Below are 18,200 nucleotides of genomic sequence, written 5' to 3' on the forward strand. Positions count from 1 at the left end.
TCTAAGAAATGAAACAAAAAACGTGGACTTGTCTTTACAAAATTTCAAGAATATTAAAGCTAGAAAAGTAATATTTTTCTCCAATATTTTCATATTTATTCTCAGAGTTCTTATCAGAGGATTCAAAAGCGTAAAATCGAAGTTGAAAAGCCATGTGAATTCTGATTTTTTCCGCCGTTTTAGTCTGCCGCCATTATTTGGCGCCAAAAAAAAAAAATACTCTCAGTGGTAATATACCTCGGTTAAGATTGGCGTCAAAGAGCTTGGAGGTTCTTATTAATTCTTTAGTTAAAATGGTTTTATTTTATTAGAAGTTGGTGGTTTATGTACTATGGTTTATGTGGACTCTTATTTCCCCCTTTAATTTAAAGTGGTTTTAACCATTTTAAGCAGTTCCTCTGCGTTTTGCGCTTCTGTTCTTTTGGCGCCAAAAATCCAAAAAAATATTCTTGCAGCGGTAATAAGTGAACCTCGTCCACGACCACTACCACTGTTGATTGCTAGAATTTTGAAGAATTAGATATTCGACTTGACTTCAATGGGTTGAAGCTAAAGGCTGTATTGCGGTCGCTACTGCTTCCGCAGAAAGAATTTTTCTTCAATTCTAAATAGATTGTAATAGTGGTAATAAGTGAACCTCGTCCACGACCACTACCACTGTTGATTGCTAGAATTTTGAAGAATTAGATATTCGACTTGACTTCAATGGGTTGAAGCTAAAGGCTGTATTGCGGTCGCTACTGCTTCCGCAGAAAGAATTTTTCTTCAATTCTAAATAGATTGACTACGTTCTTTACAAAATTTCAAGAATATCCGTTTCCGTAAAAATCTCGAAAACTGGGATTTCATATTTTATCATCCTATATTACTCTTCCATGTGGCCTATTACAATTTATTATATACATATTCATATGTATATGTTCCCATTCCGAATAAATGATGTATTTTCCGCATAGATGGATTCTTTTCTTTATAAAATTTCAAGTATATCTAAGAAATGAAAAAAAAACGTGGACTTTTGTCTTTACAAAACTTCAAGAATATTAAAGCTAGAAAAGTAATATTTTCCTCCTATATTTTCATATTTAATTTCAGAGTTCTTATCAGAGGATTCAAAAGCGTTAAATCAATTTTTTTTTTATACATACTTAGTTTGGAAGTTGAAAAGCCATGTGAATTCTGATTTTTCCCGCCGTTTTAATCTGCCGCCATTATTTGGCGCCAAAAAAAAAATACTCTCAGTGGTAATATACCTCGGTTAAGATTGGCGTCAAAGAGCTTGGAGGTTCTTATTAATTCTTTAGTTAAAATGGTTTTATTTTATTAGAAGTTGGTGGTTTATGTACTATGGTTTATGTGGACTCTTATTTCCTCCTTTAATTTAAAGTGGTTTTAACCATTTTAAGCAGTTCCTCTGCGTTTTGCGCTTCAGTTCTTTTGGCGCCAAAAATTCAAAAAAATATTCTTGCAGCGGTAATAAGTGAACCTCGTCCACGACCACTGTTGATTGCTAGAATTTTGAAGAATTAGATATTCGACTTGACTTCAATGGGTTGAAGCTAAAGGCTGTATTGCGGTCGCTCCTACTTCCGCAGGAAGAATTTTTCTTCAATTCTAAATAGATGGACTACGTTCTTTACAAAATTTCAAGAATATCCGTTTCCGTAAAAATCGGTCGAAAACTGGGATTTCATTTTTTTTCATCCTATATTACTCTTCCATGTGGCCTCTTATAATTTATACATATTCATATGTACATATATGTTCCCATTTCGAATAAATGATGTATTTTCCGCATAGATGGATTCTTTTCTTTATAAAAGTTCAAGTATATCCGTTTCCGTAAAAATCTCTCGAAAACTGGGAATACTAAAGTTTGGAATATAGCATTTGTCAGCTAATTTTCTGTTTTTTTTTTCATCCTATATTACTTTTTCATGTGGTCTCTTATAATTTGTTATATACATATTCATATATGTTCCCATTCCGAATAGATGGATTTTTTTCTTTACAAAATTTCAAGTATATCTAAGAAATGAAACAAAAAACGTGGACTTTTGTCTTTACAAAACTTCAAGAATATTAAAGCTAGAAAAGTAATATTTTCCTCTAATATTTTCATATTTATTCTCAGAGTTCTTATCAGAGGATTCAAAAGCGTAAAATCCATTTTTTTTATACATACATAGTTCGGAAGTTGAAAAGCCATGTGAATTCTGATTTTTTCCGCCGTTTTAGTCTGCCGCCATTATTTGGCGCCAAAAAAAAAAATACTCTCAGTGGTAATATATGTACCTCGGTTAAGATTGGCGTCAAAGAGCTTCGAGGTTCTTATTAATTCTTTAGTTAAAATGGTGTTATTTTATTAGAAGTTGGTGGTTTATGTACTATGGTTTATGTGGACTCTTATTTCCTCCTTTAATTTAAAGTGGTTTTAACCATTTTAAGCAGTTCCTCTGCGTTTTGCGCTTCTGTTCTTTTGGCGCCAAAAATCCAAAAAAATATTCTTGCAGCGGTAATAAGTGAAACTCGTCCACGTCCACTGTTGATTGCTAGAATTTTGAAGAATTACATATTCGACTTGACTTCAAGTGGTTTAGCCAAAGGCTGCTTCCGCAGGAAGAATTTTTTTCAATTTTAAATAATGGACTATGTTCTTTACAAAATTTCAAGAATATCCGTTTCCGTAAAAATCATTTGAAAACTGGGAATACTAACTCTGACACTGAAATACAGAATTGTACTTGTAAGCTAATTTTCTTTTTTATTCATCCTATATTACTTTTCCATGTGGCCTCTTATAATTTGTTATATACATATTCATATGTATATGTTCCCATTCCGAATAGATGGATTTTTTTCTTTATAAAGTTTCAAGTATATCTGTTTCAGTAGAAATCTCTTACGAAAAACATATATAATATAGTATTTGTAAGCTTATTTTCATTTTTTTTCATCCTATATTACTCTTCCATGTGGCCTCTTATAATTTGTTTTATACATATTCATATATGTTCCCATTCCGAATAGGTGGATTTTTTTCTTTATAAAATTTCAAGTATATCTGTTTCAGTAGAAATCTCTGACGAAAACTGAGAATACATTTTGGAACACAAGACGCATTAGTGGCGCACTTGTAAGCCTATTTTCTTTATTTTTTCCGTTCAATATCAATCTTTCATGATGTCCTATAATTTTATTTTATCGTTAAATAATATAAGAAATGAAAAAAAAATATATTGATTTTTGTCTTTACAAAATTTCAAGAATATTACAAATTGCAGTAACGAAAACCAGGAATTCCTATCGCTGGAAAAGTAATATTCTCCTATATATATTTTCCTGCTAAATTTTAATTTTTATTCTCAATATTAGAGTATTTCTGGAATTCTCTATTTAAATTTCAACCCAAAAATTCTATTAGAACTTTTTCGTTTTTGCGTGACGAGAAACGGCAACTGGCTTTCAAGCTGACTTCAAGGTGACTTGGCCATTGATTTTGCTTACTTATTACGGCTGAATTTTTCTTTTGGCTTTACTGAGTGTATTTTTATTCTTATTCCTATAACGTATGTATGTACATACATATACATATATATATTTTTTTTATGGGGTTACAAAAGCGCGGCGGCAAGGATTTAATTTTATTGCCCGCCTCTCCACCTGCTCGTGCCACGTTGACTTATTGTGCTGATATGATTAAGTGGTTCGCTGAACTCGGGGCTCCTTCCACGACGATTTTTTGCTTTCCTCCCCAATTTCTGAGTTTATGACAAGTGCAGGGAGTTAATCCGGGTCTTGATTCTGGCCCTATTCCGGTTGAGTCGTCTCCAGATTGCTTGACTTTTTGCCATTTTTGCCAGTTGATGGTGCATGTGATCCGTTGTCTAATTTCATTTTCCGTTTCTCGCCCTTTAAGGTATCTCTTTAAATTTCCGTTTCCTACCCGACACACAATTGATTGAAATTAGATGAGCTTTTCATAATACACGGACCTGAGCCGCAGTATATATATAAAAATATATATATTTTTTTCTCAGACCTCCCCCTCGTAAAAGCCACTACAAACATTGTGAGTCTGTGCCAAGGTAGAAAGTTTTGCGGGACTGCCAGACTGGGGAGTCCGGACTGCGGAGCAACGCTAATATCCCTCAAGTTGCCACCGACTTTGTGCCAAATTGGTTATTAAAAGAGTCAACTAGTACAAGCCAGAAATAAATTGAGTAGCAACAACAGGGCTAGGGAATGATTCTGCACTTTCTCACACACGGAGAATAATAATAAACGACAACGTTCCAGACAAGGTCTTTGGTCGTGTGTGTATATGTTGCAAGTTGCAATTGCCTTGAGAATGGAAAAGAAAATTAAATTTTTATATAACCATAAGGTGCAAGTGGTTTTCTCAATATTTTTACACGAAAAAATCGATTTATTTCGATGTAAGGACAACATGGCTAATCAGCAATCGGGCAGAAGGTTAAAGAAATATTTTTTTAAATATATTTTCTATTTTAATACCAAAAAAAAAATTCCAAAAGTTTTCCCCCAAGATTCTTTTAAAACCGAAAGAGATGGTCTGCTTTTAATCCCACACCTCTCTTTCTAATCAATTGCTGCGGAAGAAGGTCATTAGCAGCTTTCGAACTAATTGAGTAATTTGCTCACCTTGATTGCTTTCGTTAGGAAAGTGGAGTTAGTTGTCACACAGAACTTGCAACACGTGCAAGAGTTCTCCTCCCCCTTCCCCATTCTCAGACATGCACACAACCCCAGACACACACATACACACAGAGAGACTCCCTAGATACACACACACATGTTCAGGTTAAATTTCTCCGCCATTTTCTCGTTCATTATTGCGCACTAATTAACGTTTTCGCGACAAAAGGTGGCGTTTTATTTTTACAACTGCAACTGGTGCTGCCTTTCTGGTACTGCAACTGTTGAGGCACTGAAACCGAAGTTAGTTTACTTCTTAAAGAGGAAAGTTTCCCAAAAAAAATATGGTTAAGAATATTGATATATTTTTTTTAGGCTATGATGCCAATGCACAACTATCGATAACATTTTTTAAGGTTATGATGCAGATTCATAGGGGACTGTACTACAAAACCATGTTAGGACCTGATTAAAAGCAATTTAATCATTTTATTATTCAGTAAAAAATGTATTAATTAATTATCAAAAAACAGAAATCTTTTACAGTGTTTCTGTTGGTCTTGCCACGGCAGTACCGCCACTGGAGGGCCACTCGAGGGGGCAGGATCCGCCCTAATTGCTGTTTATGAGCGAGTTGGCCCAGTAATTAAACAATTTCTTCTGGCTCGACACAAAATATATATATAAAAAAAAAACCATTCAGCACACAACCAGATGTCAAAAAAAAAAAAACACTCACACGCGCGAAAAAAAGAAACATATGGTTTTCATTAGAAATACATAAAAAAAAAAAACAACAAAACTTATTGAGATGTACAAGTTGAAAAATAAATTAGAAAATTAATGAAAGGGATTTTAGATCTCCTTGGCACTCCGTCCGGACCAACTTCTGGCTAATTCCGGTCAATCCTGGCATTTGTGGCAGCATCCCAGTCGATATAGTCCGGAGCAGCTCCGGGTTTCTTGCACTTGAATCTCAGTTTGCAGCAATCCGGGAATGGTTCGCCGGGATTTAAGCGCTCGCCGCGGTTGCAGTCCACAAAACGTGGCTTGCCACATCTAAAAGATAAAATTATTCTTATTATTCAAATTATAATTAAACGAATATTACTTTTTCTACTCAATTTAAGAAAATTAAATAAACAAAACTGGTGGAGAAACTTTTTCGCTTTCCACTTAAAACCATAACTTTGTGTCTAAAAAGATTTTCGAAGGGCTCTCCCTTCTAAAAAACTCTGTCAAAGCACAAAAAAAAAAAAATAATAATATATATTTTATAAAAATAAAACCTAAAGTGCAAATCCCATTTCTGGATCTGGGGCAAAACTTTCAGTTTCCCTCAATTGAGTTTTGTCTCCTTCTTCTTGAAAAGCCGCAACCTAAACCGAGTTTCCCGCCCTCCAGAGCATTTCATTTGGCTCCATCTCTCTCTTGGCTTGACCTACAAATTAGAGATCCCCACATCTAGGGGGGTACGGCTTCCTTGGGGGAATGAAATAAAAAAAAAAAAAAGTCGCAAGTTCTTGACATCTCGCGTCATCTTTGGCGTCACGTTAAAAGCACAAGTATGAATGAGCGTGTGTGTTCAAAGTGAGTCTGTCTTATCAGCAACAAACATTTTGCTACAAAAAGCACTTAGAGAAAATTTGTATATTATAAAATTTAATTTACAAAAAAATAAAGGTTGAAATAATCAAAAACAGTGAAGAAATGAAGTCTAGTAGCTTTTCTTCTTTGATTTTCGATATTTTCAAGGTAAGAGTTCGAAATCTTGAATAAAAATATTTATTTTTTAAATATTTTTTTGGAAGTTTAGAAACTAGTCTCAAAATCAAATCTATTAGAGTTTTCTTTTAATTTTAAATATTTTCAAGCTTTAACTTCCACTTAGCAAGCCAATAATCTTTTTTAATATATTTTAATAAAAGCTCTTTAGATTTTTTCTAAGTTAGTTCTCTATTCTATTTATTTTAAACCTCAGTACCCAATACTCACCCCTCTATAAGAATGGAACCATCTTCATAGCAGGTCAACCGCTGGCAGGGCGAGATGCCATTGTTGACTCCCAGTTCCAGGGTGTCCCCACGGTAGATGCACTTTCCGGGATTAGCTGATGATTCACATGGTTTGAAATGGAATATAAAATGGGAATACTTTCCCAGGGGAGATGAGTCACTTACCTTCATCGGCTGGTATCAGACCCGAGTAGCCGGCAACCTGGTCTAGAGAGAATACAAACAGGAGTAGGACTACGGTGATACCGTAACCAAAATTTTCGTAACGTTCCGGAGACATTGCGAACGCGTTGGTGTTCCAAGCTGCACTGACTCGGATCCGGACTCCGATCGGCGATATTTGCTCCGTACATAGGGCATATATGCCTAGAAAAGAAAAAAATACGGAGAGTTAATCATCAAGTTGTTATTTGATACCCTGTAAATAAATTTTAAAGAAAAAGTATAGGTTTTTAAATGATGTTCCAAGACCAATAATAAAATCTTATAATATCTTTAAAATTTATAGAAACAATAACTCTTATGTGTAGGTCTTGTATTATTTTATAAAATCTAAAATTTAATTTATTATAAGGTATCTTAAAGTCGAGGTTCTTTCGGTGTTATTTTGTGTTTTTTTTTGTTTTCGGCTCCGTTGATTATTGTGTATTACTATTTAATTGAAGACGCCACTCTCTCGGGTCAGGCGGTTTATCTGCTTTTTGGGGCGTCGGCGTCCATTTCTCATTTACAGCACTTTGTTGCCTCAAATTGTTCTAGAATGTTTGCACAATTAATGCCAAAAGCATCATACATATTAATGTTTAATTGAAAGAGACAAATAAAAGACAGAAAGAAAGAGCGATAGAGAGGGAGAAGGGTTCCGTTACCATACGGTAATCTAGGGCTGTAGGAATAGATTATAAAGGAACTAGTAAAAGCTTATAAAGGTATTAAAAGAACTAGTTTAAATACTAAAATAGGTAAGCCCTACCTTTTGTAAAGAAACCTCTGATATTTTAAATTAATTTCTTAATAAAAATACCATTCTTGGGTGATTTTAAGTACAGAACTAATTGAGAATTCTAAAAAAAAATACCTCAAAAAGGGATTATTGCCCTAAAAACTGGAAAGTTATTATATCTTTTACATCAAAAGCTTAAAATTCTCTTCCTTTTTTATTAAATTATTAAGTCTCGTAATCAACAAACAAAAACACAGTTCCGTAATACATTTACTTGAATTGAGATATATTTTGTAAACGCTTTTTATTCAATTAAGCCAAAAACGACATCGAAAATTGAATTTTTGGTAATTTTTAAAATGAAAATGTCAGATGGCAGAAGGTTTGGTGGCAAATCTTAATGAAATGCATTCGTTAGCTTAACCCGACAGACGGATAGAGAGACAGGATATGTTGTGGCAACTTGTGCAATCCAATTGAGACGAATCCAGGACTCTTTACCCCTTAACCCCTTGAACCCCCCGTATTTTGCCAGCAATGGTACAATGTTTGCCCTGCTGGCTATTAAATTTTTAATCAAGTTAAAGTGTTGTCAAACACTTCATTCAACCAGTTCTCCGTTTTAACCCCACCGAGTCACCCCAAATACCCCATTCCACACAAAAACCTAAGGATATCATAAGAGGAACATGTAACGTGTCACACCCATACACCTCCATACATCCTCCATACACCCCTCTTGGCAGGACGACCTTCTTTTTCCGTTCATTTTTGTGTCGTGTTAGTTATGCATGCATTCATCCATTCGTTCATTCAGCGACATTCATTTCGTTTCATTGCATTTTCTTACAAGTTGCCACCAGCACCACCACCATCACCACTGCATGTGCTCCCCACCAACCATTTTCTGCACCACAGTGGCATAACCACATTGTAGGAGTGTCACCGCATTTCTCACCCACCATCGCTTCCTTTCCTTGGTGGCTATACCCCCATCATACCTCATACCCATTCCCAATGCCAATCCCTGTGGACACTTGTTCCTGTGCTTTCCCTTTATGATGTAAGGCTTTCTTTGCTGGCTTCTTTTTCCTTTTGCTACCTATTAGCTTGACAGGGTATATTGGTTTTTTACAAATCAATAAAACATTAATTCTTTGCCTCTTTATATTTCTATTTAATATTATCCTGTATTTCGTTTAGCTTTATTTTAATTATAATTCTCAATTGGTTTTTAAGTCTTTAGGTCTTTATCTTCTTCAAAACCTTTTATTAGAATAATTTTTCATGTCTAGACATGTCTTTCTTCATTGCAATTCTCAACTGGTTCTAGCAAATAAAGTCTTAAGAGCTCTTTTTAACCTTTTTTTTTAAGCTACATCTTCCTCCAACCATAAAAAATAGTCGTAACTCTTAATTTCTCATATAACATCGTTTTTAATTTTTTTTCGTGTTCTGTACTTTTCTTGCTGGCTCGCTTTTGTCGTAAATGAAATGCAAATAAATTGTCAACTGCAGCTAAATAAAATTTTAATTTATAGCCGCTTTGACTAGCTGGCTCATTGTCCCAGGTTTCTGGCTGGAGAAAGGTGAATGTAGTTGGAAATCATTTTAAAAGAAAATCTATATTCTCGAAAAGACTCTAATGCCACTGATTTTATTAATTAGAAACTTGAAAAATAATAAAAAGTCGGGGAATCCCAAAATATTTTCTAAAAATGCTCTACATACATTTTTTCGAAGAGAGAGAGAAGAGTTACTCACCTACATAGATGGGCACAAGAGTCACAACTGGATGCACAATGCCCCTTTAGTTTTCGGCATGTTATTACCCCCAACCGAACCCAGCTAATTCACATTTGATTATTTAAATTAGGAAAATGAGTGACAAACGGACAGATGGACAGACGGATACAAGAGGAGCATATACGCGCTGAAATTGATGGTGTCCGTTGTCCAAAAAGATGGATGGATGAATCCAATCCAATCTGAAAATAAACACACACATTGTGTGGACTAGTGGACTGGTTGGTGGACTGGTGGACTGATGGACTAGTGGACCGGAGCGACCTGAAGCCAAATCGGAGGCAGTTTGCTTTGGGAGACCGACCGACGAACCGACGAGTCGACGAGATCCGACAAAAGATTTAAGCGACAAATTCGTATTATTTTTTGGAAAATGTATTCAGTGCAGGGGCGACATTCGCATTTGCGGCAACGAAACCAACAGCCATAGCGACAGCCCAACACACACTCGCACACCCACTCGCCACTATCATTCACACACCATCATTCGGCACCGGCACCACCACCACCGTTTAGCTGGCCAAACAAAGCCTTGCACTTACCCGGAGAAAGCAGGCGAAAGTGGAAAGTGCAGTCGAAAGTGCAAGCCAAGGCGCACAGCAAAAACAAAAAAAAGAGGAAAACCCCTCTTTAGAGACACAAACAAAAACTACGAGGCTTGTGTCAGTGAGAATGCCAAAATTAGTGACTTACATCTTCATCGTCAGCTCGCTGGTGCTCTGGTATTTGCTGCTCTTCGGGGGCGGCACTAGGGGCGGGGCCGGTGGCTGGGGTGTGGGCGTGGCGGCCACCAATGGCCACGGGGGTCAGATGGAGGGAAGAGACTTTCACCATCACGGCGGCAGTCATCATATAAGGCGTAAGTAATCAATAGGAATTTCATAAATATATCGACAAAAATCGATAAAATTAGATTAAAGGTTTAGGTATTCGATTAAAAAAAGCTATCTGGAAAGTGAAATTTATCGAATAAAATAATAGTTAGAGTTTAAACTTCATACAAATAGAAGAAATACTTACAAAGAAAGAATCTTAAAGAGTTTAAAATAAAATAGATCTATCTAAAACATCGACAAAAACTGAATAAAAACACGGAAATGTATCGATAAATATTTCTAAAATTTAAATTTGAAATTTGATTTCCTCAAGGAGACCATTTGGATTATCTTTGGAGTTCATTAAACATTTTAAGACTCATTCTAAAGCATAATACTTTATAAGCCTTAAACAAACTATAAGCTGGCTATCGGAAAGTAAAAAAAATTAGTGAAATTTATCGAAAAAAATCGAAATCTTAGTTTAAACATATCGAATTGGATCTTTTTAATACTTAGATTTTTTACAAAGCATTAGAGAATATCAAAAGCCTTAAAACCATCGGTTATCGAGCAGATAACCATGTTGTTTGATCAGAATATTTAATTTTAAACTTTAATAATAAATATAATTATTTTTAAATACATTTTTTTAGGCAACATTAACCACTGCTGGCGTCGCTATGATGGCTACAATCTGCAGAACACAGTCGTCAATAAAAAGGAACAACTGAAGAAGCCCTACGGCATATTGTGCAATTTCAAGTGCACCTGGTTCTTCACCACCAGGTGAGTGAGAGTGTGTTTTATCCAATTCTTCGAGTTCTTAATAATTTGTTTTTTTTCTCTTTTTGTATCCTTTTATAAATGTAGTTTTCCCACTTGCGAGTTCATCTACGATTATAAGTTATCCTGCGTGCTGTTCACTTCACTACCCGACTGCACCAACGTCAAGTGTACGCTCTTGAATTACTTTGAGTAAACTAAGTGTATTTATTTTCAGTGCAGTTTTAAGCTATTTTTTTTTATTCTCTGTTATTTGTTTTTTTTTGGTTTTTTTTTTTTTATATAGCATAAGTCTGATTATTTGGTAAATTTTATATCATGTCTGGGGGAGTAATTATGATGATAAAAGAAAAAATTTAATTTATGAAAATATTTGTGGTTTTATTTGTGGCTTTGGGGAGATTAAAAAATAAATACAATAATAAACTAAATAAATAATTAAAGAATATCCACGAACATTTCCTATTAATGTGAAAAAATAAACAGGTAAAAGTTTCTGTAACAATTTCGAACCTCATCTGTGTCTTATATTTTGTGAACCACTTTGATTTTATTTTCCCCTAAATTCCCATTTGGTAAGTAGTGTGAAATAGTAGTTTCTTAGAGCAAAATATATAGACTTTTTTGTTCAGAAAGGGCCAAAGTTCATGGCAATTGTCTACTTAAAGTTACTGGAAAAGCCAAAGAGTCAACAACGCTCCTGTTCGCACTCCATTTGATGGCAAAGTTGAAAAGCCACAAAAGCTATCAATGGACCATCCTCCTCCTTTCTCTCTCTCTTTTTTTTTTGGTAAGAGGTTTGGGGCGGGCCACGCCCAATTACCTGGCCACATACCTGAGCTGAGCTGGGCCAAAAAGCAATCCACTTTTTGCAGTAAACAAATTTGAAACACTTTGTTACCAACGTTTATGTTTCTTTTCTTTTTTTTTGGTATTTTTTTCCGGTTAAAAGCTATATATCCGTTCCAAGTTGATGGCCAAAATGGTGGTGTGGGGATTTTTGGTAGCTTGAGGGGGATGGGAGGGGGAGTTAACCAAACTTGTATAGTCTACAACCAAATGGTTATACCTGAACTTTTTGCTTCGCGCCAAACAGCCGCAAATAAATCGTTGGACATTTATAAGCCCGTCAAAGTTATGCCAAAGCGTTTCCTTGCAAAAATTTGTATACTCCCACACTGCTCCACCTCCTCCACCCTGATATTTTGGCCATTATTTGGATGGTGTGGGTGAGTTTTTCCAGGGTGTCTAAAAATAAGATAAATTATGTGGCTGTAGTCAATGGAGCTGTTAACTGACGCGCGCACCTGGGTCAGAAGAAGGGTTCCTCTTTTGGCTTTTTGGATTGGTATTCAAACAAAATGAAATAAAAATTATTTGACTTTGGGGGTCGAACCTGAGAAGTAGCTTTAATTTTGGATACTCTTAGTAAAGGGTTTTCAAGTTTTGGTTAAAGTTTTAAAGTAAGGCCTTTCTAAGCAAAGGAAGCTTTAACTCCAAGACTTCGTGAGGGTTTTAATAATATTTAAGTTTTTATTTTTTTTTGTTGACGTACTCTTATTTATTTTGATGTTTGGCCAGATGGGGCCCGCACTTTAATGGAATCAAACGAAATGACATTGATCGCTGAAGGCCAACGGACCCGCAACAGAAGATCAAGCAATTTTAACTCAAATCAACTCGATTCTCGGTTTGGTTTGTTTCGGATCCGTCTGTTTGTATTCATAACTGGGATTTGGGTCGTGGTCGTTGTGCGTTTAAAATGCCATATAAAAAAAAAAAATACCATATATATATATGCGCACAGACATACATATATGTACATAGATATATATTAATGGGGATCTGGGAAAAAGATCGTAGTGCGTAGTTTGCTGGCATGTGGATGGTATATGGGTTCTATATGGGTGCGTTGAGTGCGTTGGCGTTTGTCGTTCTCGTTGGTGGCTTCTATTTCAATGTTGATTGGCAAATTACGGCAATTTCTCGGGGGCTGGGAATTAGATTATTTTGAAATAGTTATAAACAAATTAATTGCGTATTACGACAATATATGCTGTCGTGGTGCAGTCACAATTGCAATGCCAATTTTTAAGTGTCCATGTAATGAATTATGTTTTATAAATAGTTGCATACCATAGATACCTTTAGCTGCAAGAGGAAAAATGAAACCGAAATAAATCATTCAAAAGCATCCTTTAGTACTTGATATGATTCATCATACATATATTCGAATTTCAGTCTGAATATTTGGCATTCCATTGCAATGATTATGACTGATTACCCGACCAGTTAGATGGATCAAATATTTTCACACTGAAAATGCAGTTTACATTCCCAGAATGCAATCTATTCCGGCCACCCAATCATCCTTCTGCACCACCCTCCCCCCCACATTTTTCAAAAGGTGTCAACAACAGTGGCAGATACAGATACGGATAAAGATACAGATGCACCTACTACGATTACAGATACAGATGCATGGATTCCGAAATGAATGCCGAAACTGAAACCGAAATGGAAACCAAAACGTTCAACTGAGTATTCAAAAGCTGAGAAACGTAGGGGTGATTACACGGAGAAAGGTATTAATTTATAATATTATTTTGTTTTTTTTTTAATTAAGGGGAAATATATTTTTTATTAATTAAATAAAATACTTTCTATTTATGAACAATTTATATTAAAGAAGACTAAGGAAAAAAAATAAATGATACCCGGTACTCTTCTGGCCTTTTATTTTATATAGAAGCTAAGGCCCTAGGTATCTCTTTTTAAATTAAAAATTGTTTGACTTAAATTTAAGTGTTCCTTTATCCTCTCAATAACTTGTAAGCCTCAAGACCCACAATATTTTTCTTCCAGTGCAGTAATTACATTAGCAATACGCTGAGGTGGCAAATACCCATAAAAAAAACCAAAAGGAAGAAAGGCATGATGGGCTGGCTACCCACACAGTTGCATGCGATAATTTATCAATTGGCATCAATTTAAATACAGAGAACCCAGACAGAAGCCCGTGGCATTTCTTTGCCCGTTTTGGCTTGTTTATATTATTTTTGATTTGCTCGTTTCGCTAGCGTTTTTCGGTACGGCACACTCGCGGTTAAAACCGCGCCGAGACATATCCACGCAGCGCAAATCCAAACAAAAAATAAAAACCCCAAAATTCCGTAAACAGTTATACGTAAAATTCAAAAATCCATAATTTCGAAAAGCCTTTTTTGAAAAAAGTCACTTTCATGGCAGTTTCAGAATCATTTAAGAGTCAAAAATCGGTTTCCGATATCGATTCCGATTGTGTTTACGATTGTTGTGAAATGGAAACATCGAGAACATCGAAACCTACAGTGATCACTCCGATATATACACGCAAAACAACAGCAACAACAGTGGCATTTATTTTGCTTTTAATTCTTTGTTGTTTATGTGATTACAATTATGGAAGTATGTCTTGTTTTTCTCTTTAAAAATTCCTTTTCTTTTTTTTTTATTGTGTGTTTTTTGTTGTATTTGGAACATTTAATTTTTTTTAAGTGGGTGTTTGTGTTTTTTTTATTGGATATAATAATAGTATAGAATTGACGTCATCAATTGAAGTATACTTGACAATTATATGGTTATAAGTATATAAGTATAAGAAATTAATGAAATTAATCTTTCTGTCTAATTGATATAGTTTTAAGTAAATATTTTAAAAAGAATATTATACACAGGCTTACAAAATGAGCCTTCTCATTTAATTTTACAATGTATTGGATATTTTATATATTTTTATTTAATAATCAAAGTAAATAGCTATAAAATGAATTCAGAAAATAATAAATAGTGAAAAACATTCTTAAAACCTCCTAAAAACTTGTAGTAGAGTCTTAGAGCAATTTCTTTAAAAAGAAAGATATCTAGAAATAAATCCTGGATATCTATAAAAAGTACTTATAAAAATATACTTTGTATTGAAAACATTTACAGGTTGGGCATCACAATGCTGGAAGAAACAGAATACCGGTTCGATTCAAACGCCAGATGGCCAATTTAAGCGACCCTTTGGTATACTCTGCACATATCGTTGCTTTCTCTGGTTTCCGCCAATGTAAGTTATGTAATCACTCAACCACCCATTCTATGAAGCCCCCAAAACTAAACCCAATCCATACAAACCATACAATACTCCCATTGCAATTTGCAATTTATGCATGCCTGTTATTTTGTAGTGTGAATTGCATTTTAAAATAAACTTGTTTGGCTTTAGCTTTGGGGTTCTTGGCCATTTTGGACTTGAGCTTTGGGGGCTAACAAGCAAACACTCTCTCATACCAACACGTCTCCTCTATGCGAGTACTATATAGTATTTGAATTGCATAACAATTAAAATGGCTGGCAGCAAAGTTGGCTTTTTGTGTTGGCTTCTTTTTATACTGCCATCGCCATCGCCATTGGAATAAATATTTTATCGGGGTAGCTCGTACGTTTTCTTGCCCGTGGTGGGTGTTGGTGCCACCCATGTAGTAGTATTCCATTCAATTTTCAGTGCATCGAAAAATGGCTTCTGGTGTTTGTTCAGTATATTTTTGGTTCAACGTTTATTTTTTTGATACTCTATCAAAGGGTATTATGGTTTTGGGGTATGATATGAATCGTAAAGGGATTATCTTCAATTTTTTGGTTACAAGATCATGTTTTAGAGAAGATAAAGCTTTGTTCTTTAATTATATCGATAGTTTAACCGATAATTTGGTGCGATAGTTTGTTTTTCGATACTTTAATTGGTATTTTATTTTTGATAGTTTATCCTTTGGCGTTTTCCCGCCTATTTAAGGACCTATTGTCTTCGTTTATCCAATAGTTTGTCCGTAATACTGTTGCCTGATTGTCCTCTTCGGTATTTGCCTGTTTTCATTTCCGATAGTTTTCTCTAGTTTATTCGATAGTTTATCTTAAAGCTATGTCCTTGGTTGTCTGCCTACTGGTCTTCCCCTATTTTTTTCCATTTTCATATCCCTCTACCTATGTATATGTTTCTTAAATCCTTAAACCTTAAGTAATTTTAAGTATCCCCATGAAATCCATATGTTTAACTTCATAATTCCAAGACCTTTGTTTTTAAATTCCCAAAACCATTAAGGGTATCAAAGTTGAGGTTCTAAACAAACCTTTCTCTTGAATTGTATTTTTTATTATTTTTTTCTCCATTTTTTTGTTTTGATTGCAGTTATCCGTACTGCGAATTCATATTCGATCTGCGATTGTCGAGGCACTTCACCTCCTTCCCGGACTGCTACGAAATCCGCTGCAACGAGACCTTCTCCTTTTTCGGCAAGGAGCCCAACCTCTGACGTCATCCGGGAAATGTTATCCTCCAGCCACGCCTCCTTCTCAAGCAACGCCTTCACCTGAGCCACCTGCTTCGTTTTTTTTTTTGTTAATCGAGTATTTTTCATGACTATGAGATGTATGCTTCAATAAAAAGAGGTTTACTGCCTTAAACAAAGTTTGTTTTGTTGTTTTAAAGAATTGATTAATTAATAAATTTTTAATAATAATATTTAAATATTTTAGAATTAAGTTTAAACATTTTGTATTTAAAAACAACCCCTTTGAAGTAAAAACAAATCATTTAGTTTTAGTCTTTTAAAGCCAATCGGCTTTCTTGAAGAACTTTCTCAAGGAGTCTATGATGAATTGTGTCTGCCAGTGTTCTCCACTTGTCATTTGCCACTTACCACTTGCCACTTGCCACTTGAGGCACTTGGGGAGCCACGGCGAGAGGTTGCCAGAGAGAGGTGTTTATGGAATTGGTGGCCGGTGGCTGCAGGCAATTTCCTTCACTTTCCTTTTCGGCTGGCTTTTAGTTTATTTCCGGTTCCGTAATAAACGACAAACAAACAAATAAACAAAGGGACACAATCCTGAATCCTGAAACACCCACACACACACACATACAAAGAGACACCCAAATACCTAGATAGATAGACAGGATAGCCTAACCTCATTCAATTCGCAAATATTTGCATATAAATTAGCATTCTAATTGACTCGAGCCCAAAAATAAAGTAACCAGCCTGAAGCCCTGGGGGTCCTGAATCTGGTAACTCCCCAACTCCCCCAATTGTTGGCAAAAGCACCAGATCGCCTTCATTGTTGTCCTAAAGGTCCTGGCTGCATTTGTATTTTGGCCAAAAGCCTCTCTCGCGATACTGGCCATTGTCTTGGCGAATGGCAAAAACATTTCATGGCCTTTTCATTCTGCCAATAAAATTACTAACTTAACACTGGGAGAAACTTGTTTGAAGCTTGGGTTTATGAAAGTGTGAGTCAAAAAGTGTTTCTTAAATTTATTTTGGATTTTTTTGGTGAAAGATTACTATTTTAGAAACCATAGTTTAGGTACATTATCTAGTTATTTTGGGGAGAATATTTTTTTTTTTTGAATAATCTATTATTGTAGACGATCATAGAATAATCTAAAATTTCTTTAATTATTTTTGTTTCCAGTGTATTTGTCTCACTTTCGTAATGCTTAGCCGCTCGAGTTAATTGTTTGCTTAGTGTCATAAAAATACAGTTTACGCCTTTCGCAACAACACGTACAGATGTCTCTCACGCCCCACCGAATGTCTCGCGGCCACCACCCACACCCATACCACCATCACTCCTTCCCCTGAAGAGCCCTTTTGTAGCCGCGGCAGGTGGTCTCTGGACTGCAGACATGGCCTGGCATCTCTGGTATCAGTGGATGTGGCTTAGTGGAATTGGCCAAGCGGAAGGGGGATTTTGGCCCTTTTTTGTGGGGTGGGGGTGGGGTGTTTTATAGCAGCCACGTGTAAACAAAAGGTCGTCGCAGACAATGTTGTCACTGGAAAACTTTTAACTTTTACAAACTTAATTGTTGCCGGCTCTAAATATAACACAGACCAGTGTCTTTCCAAAGCTTTTGAAATCGCCGAGTTTTCAATGGCTGCTCGAGCTGGACGGGGTAGATGGTTGGGTGGTGGTTAGTGGGTGGTTTTGGTTTCTGTTTCATAACCAAACCATAGCCATTGTCTTGCAAGTTAAACAATATATTTAATAAAATTTCAAAATGTGAAATTAATAGAGATTATACAAGATTTTTATTAAGATTTTAATAATTAAAACAGACAACACGTACCACACGGCGTATACGTGATTTAAAAA

The 18,200-nt window shown here is 35.4% G+C and overlaps 3 protein-coding genes across 3 annotated transcripts; 2 read left to right on the plus strand and 1 right to left on the minus strand.

The window, feature by feature from the left end:
* Positions 1–5,002: 5,002 nt before the first annotated feature.
* On the minus strand, positions 5,003–9,388 carry LOC108120488 (uncharacterized). The gene is made up of 4 exons (XM_070278199.1): positions 9,382–9,388; positions 6,840–7,040; positions 6,655–6,769; positions 5,003–5,718 (listed from the first exon to the last, which is right to left on the minus strand). The coding sequence occupies exons 2-4, from the start codon at positions 6,952–6,954 to the stop codon at positions 5,553–5,555; spliced, it is 396 nt and encodes a 131-aa protein (XP_070134300.1). The 5' UTR covers positions 6,955–7,040; positions 9,382–9,388; the 3' UTR covers positions 5,003–5,552.
* Positions 9,389–9,652: 264 nt separating this feature from the next.
* Positions 9,653–11,345, plus strand: LOC108120490 (uncharacterized). The gene is made up of 3 exons (XM_017234193.3): positions 9,653–10,282; positions 10,895–11,027; positions 11,112–11,345. Exons 1-3 carry the CDS (start codon positions 10,096–10,098, stop codon positions 11,218–11,220), a joined length of 429 nt encoding a protein of 142 aa, XP_017089682.2. The 5' UTR covers positions 9,653–10,095; the 3' UTR covers positions 11,221–11,345.
* A 2,765-nt stretch (positions 11,346–14,110) lies between these two features.
* On the plus strand, positions 14,111–16,467 carry LOC108120494 (uncharacterized). Its single transcript, XM_017234197.3, has 3 exons — positions 14,111–14,471; positions 14,997–15,117; positions 16,237–16,467. Exons 1-3 carry the CDS (start codon positions 14,267–14,269, stop codon positions 16,358–16,360), a joined length of 450 nt encoding a protein of 149 aa, XP_017089686.2. The 5' UTR covers positions 14,111–14,266; the 3' UTR covers positions 16,361–16,467.
* Positions 16,468–18,200: the final 1,733 nt, after the last annotated feature.

Source organism: Drosophila bipectinata, chromosome XL, assembly GCF_030179905.1.
Source record: "Drosophila bipectinata strain 14024-0381.07 chromosome XL, DbipHiC1v2, whole genome shotgun sequence".
Classification (NCBI taxonomy): domain Eukaryota; kingdom Metazoa; phylum Arthropoda; class Insecta; order Diptera; family Drosophilidae; genus Drosophila; species Drosophila bipectinata.

Excerpts from the sequence above, each read along its gene's own strand:
- LOC108120490 (XM_017234193.3), top strand. The coding sequence starts at position 10,096 with ATGCCAAAATTAGTGACTTACATCTTCATCGTCAGCTCGCTGGTGCTC. Across the intron at positions 10,283-10,894 it reads CGGCAGTCATCATATAAGGC|GCAACATTAACCACTGCTGG; the intron begins GTAAGTAATCAA and ends ACATTTTTTTAG. Across the intron at positions 11,028-11,111 it reads ACCTGGTTCTTCACCACCAG|TTTTCCCACTTGCGAGTTCA; the intron begins GTGAGTGAGAGT and ends TTATAAATGTAG.
- LOC108120488 (XM_070278199.1), bottom strand. The coding sequence starts at position 6,954 with ATGTCTCCGGAACGTTACGAAAATTTTGGTTACGGTATCACCGTAGTC. Across the intron at positions 6,770-6,839 it reads TCTGATACCAGCCGATGAAG|CTAATCCCGGAAAGTGCATC; the intron begins GTAAGTGACTCA and ends GTGAATCATCAG. Across the intron at positions 5,719-6,654 it reads GGTTCCATTCTTATAGAGGG|ATGTGGCAAGCCACGTTTTG; the intron begins GTGAGTATTGGG and ends TTTATCTTTTAG.
- LOC108120494 (XM_017234197.3), top strand. The coding sequence starts at position 14,267 with ATGGCAGTTTCAGAATCATTTAAGAGTCAAAAATCGGTTTCCGATATC. Across the intron at positions 14,472-14,996 it reads ATGTGATTACAATTATGGAA|GTTGGGCATCACAATGCTGG; the intron begins GTATGTCTTGTT and ends AAACATTTACAG. Across the intron at positions 15,118-16,236 it reads TTTCTCTGGTTTCCGCCAAT|TTATCCGTACTGCGAATTCA; the intron begins GTAAGTTATGTA and ends TTTTGATTGCAG.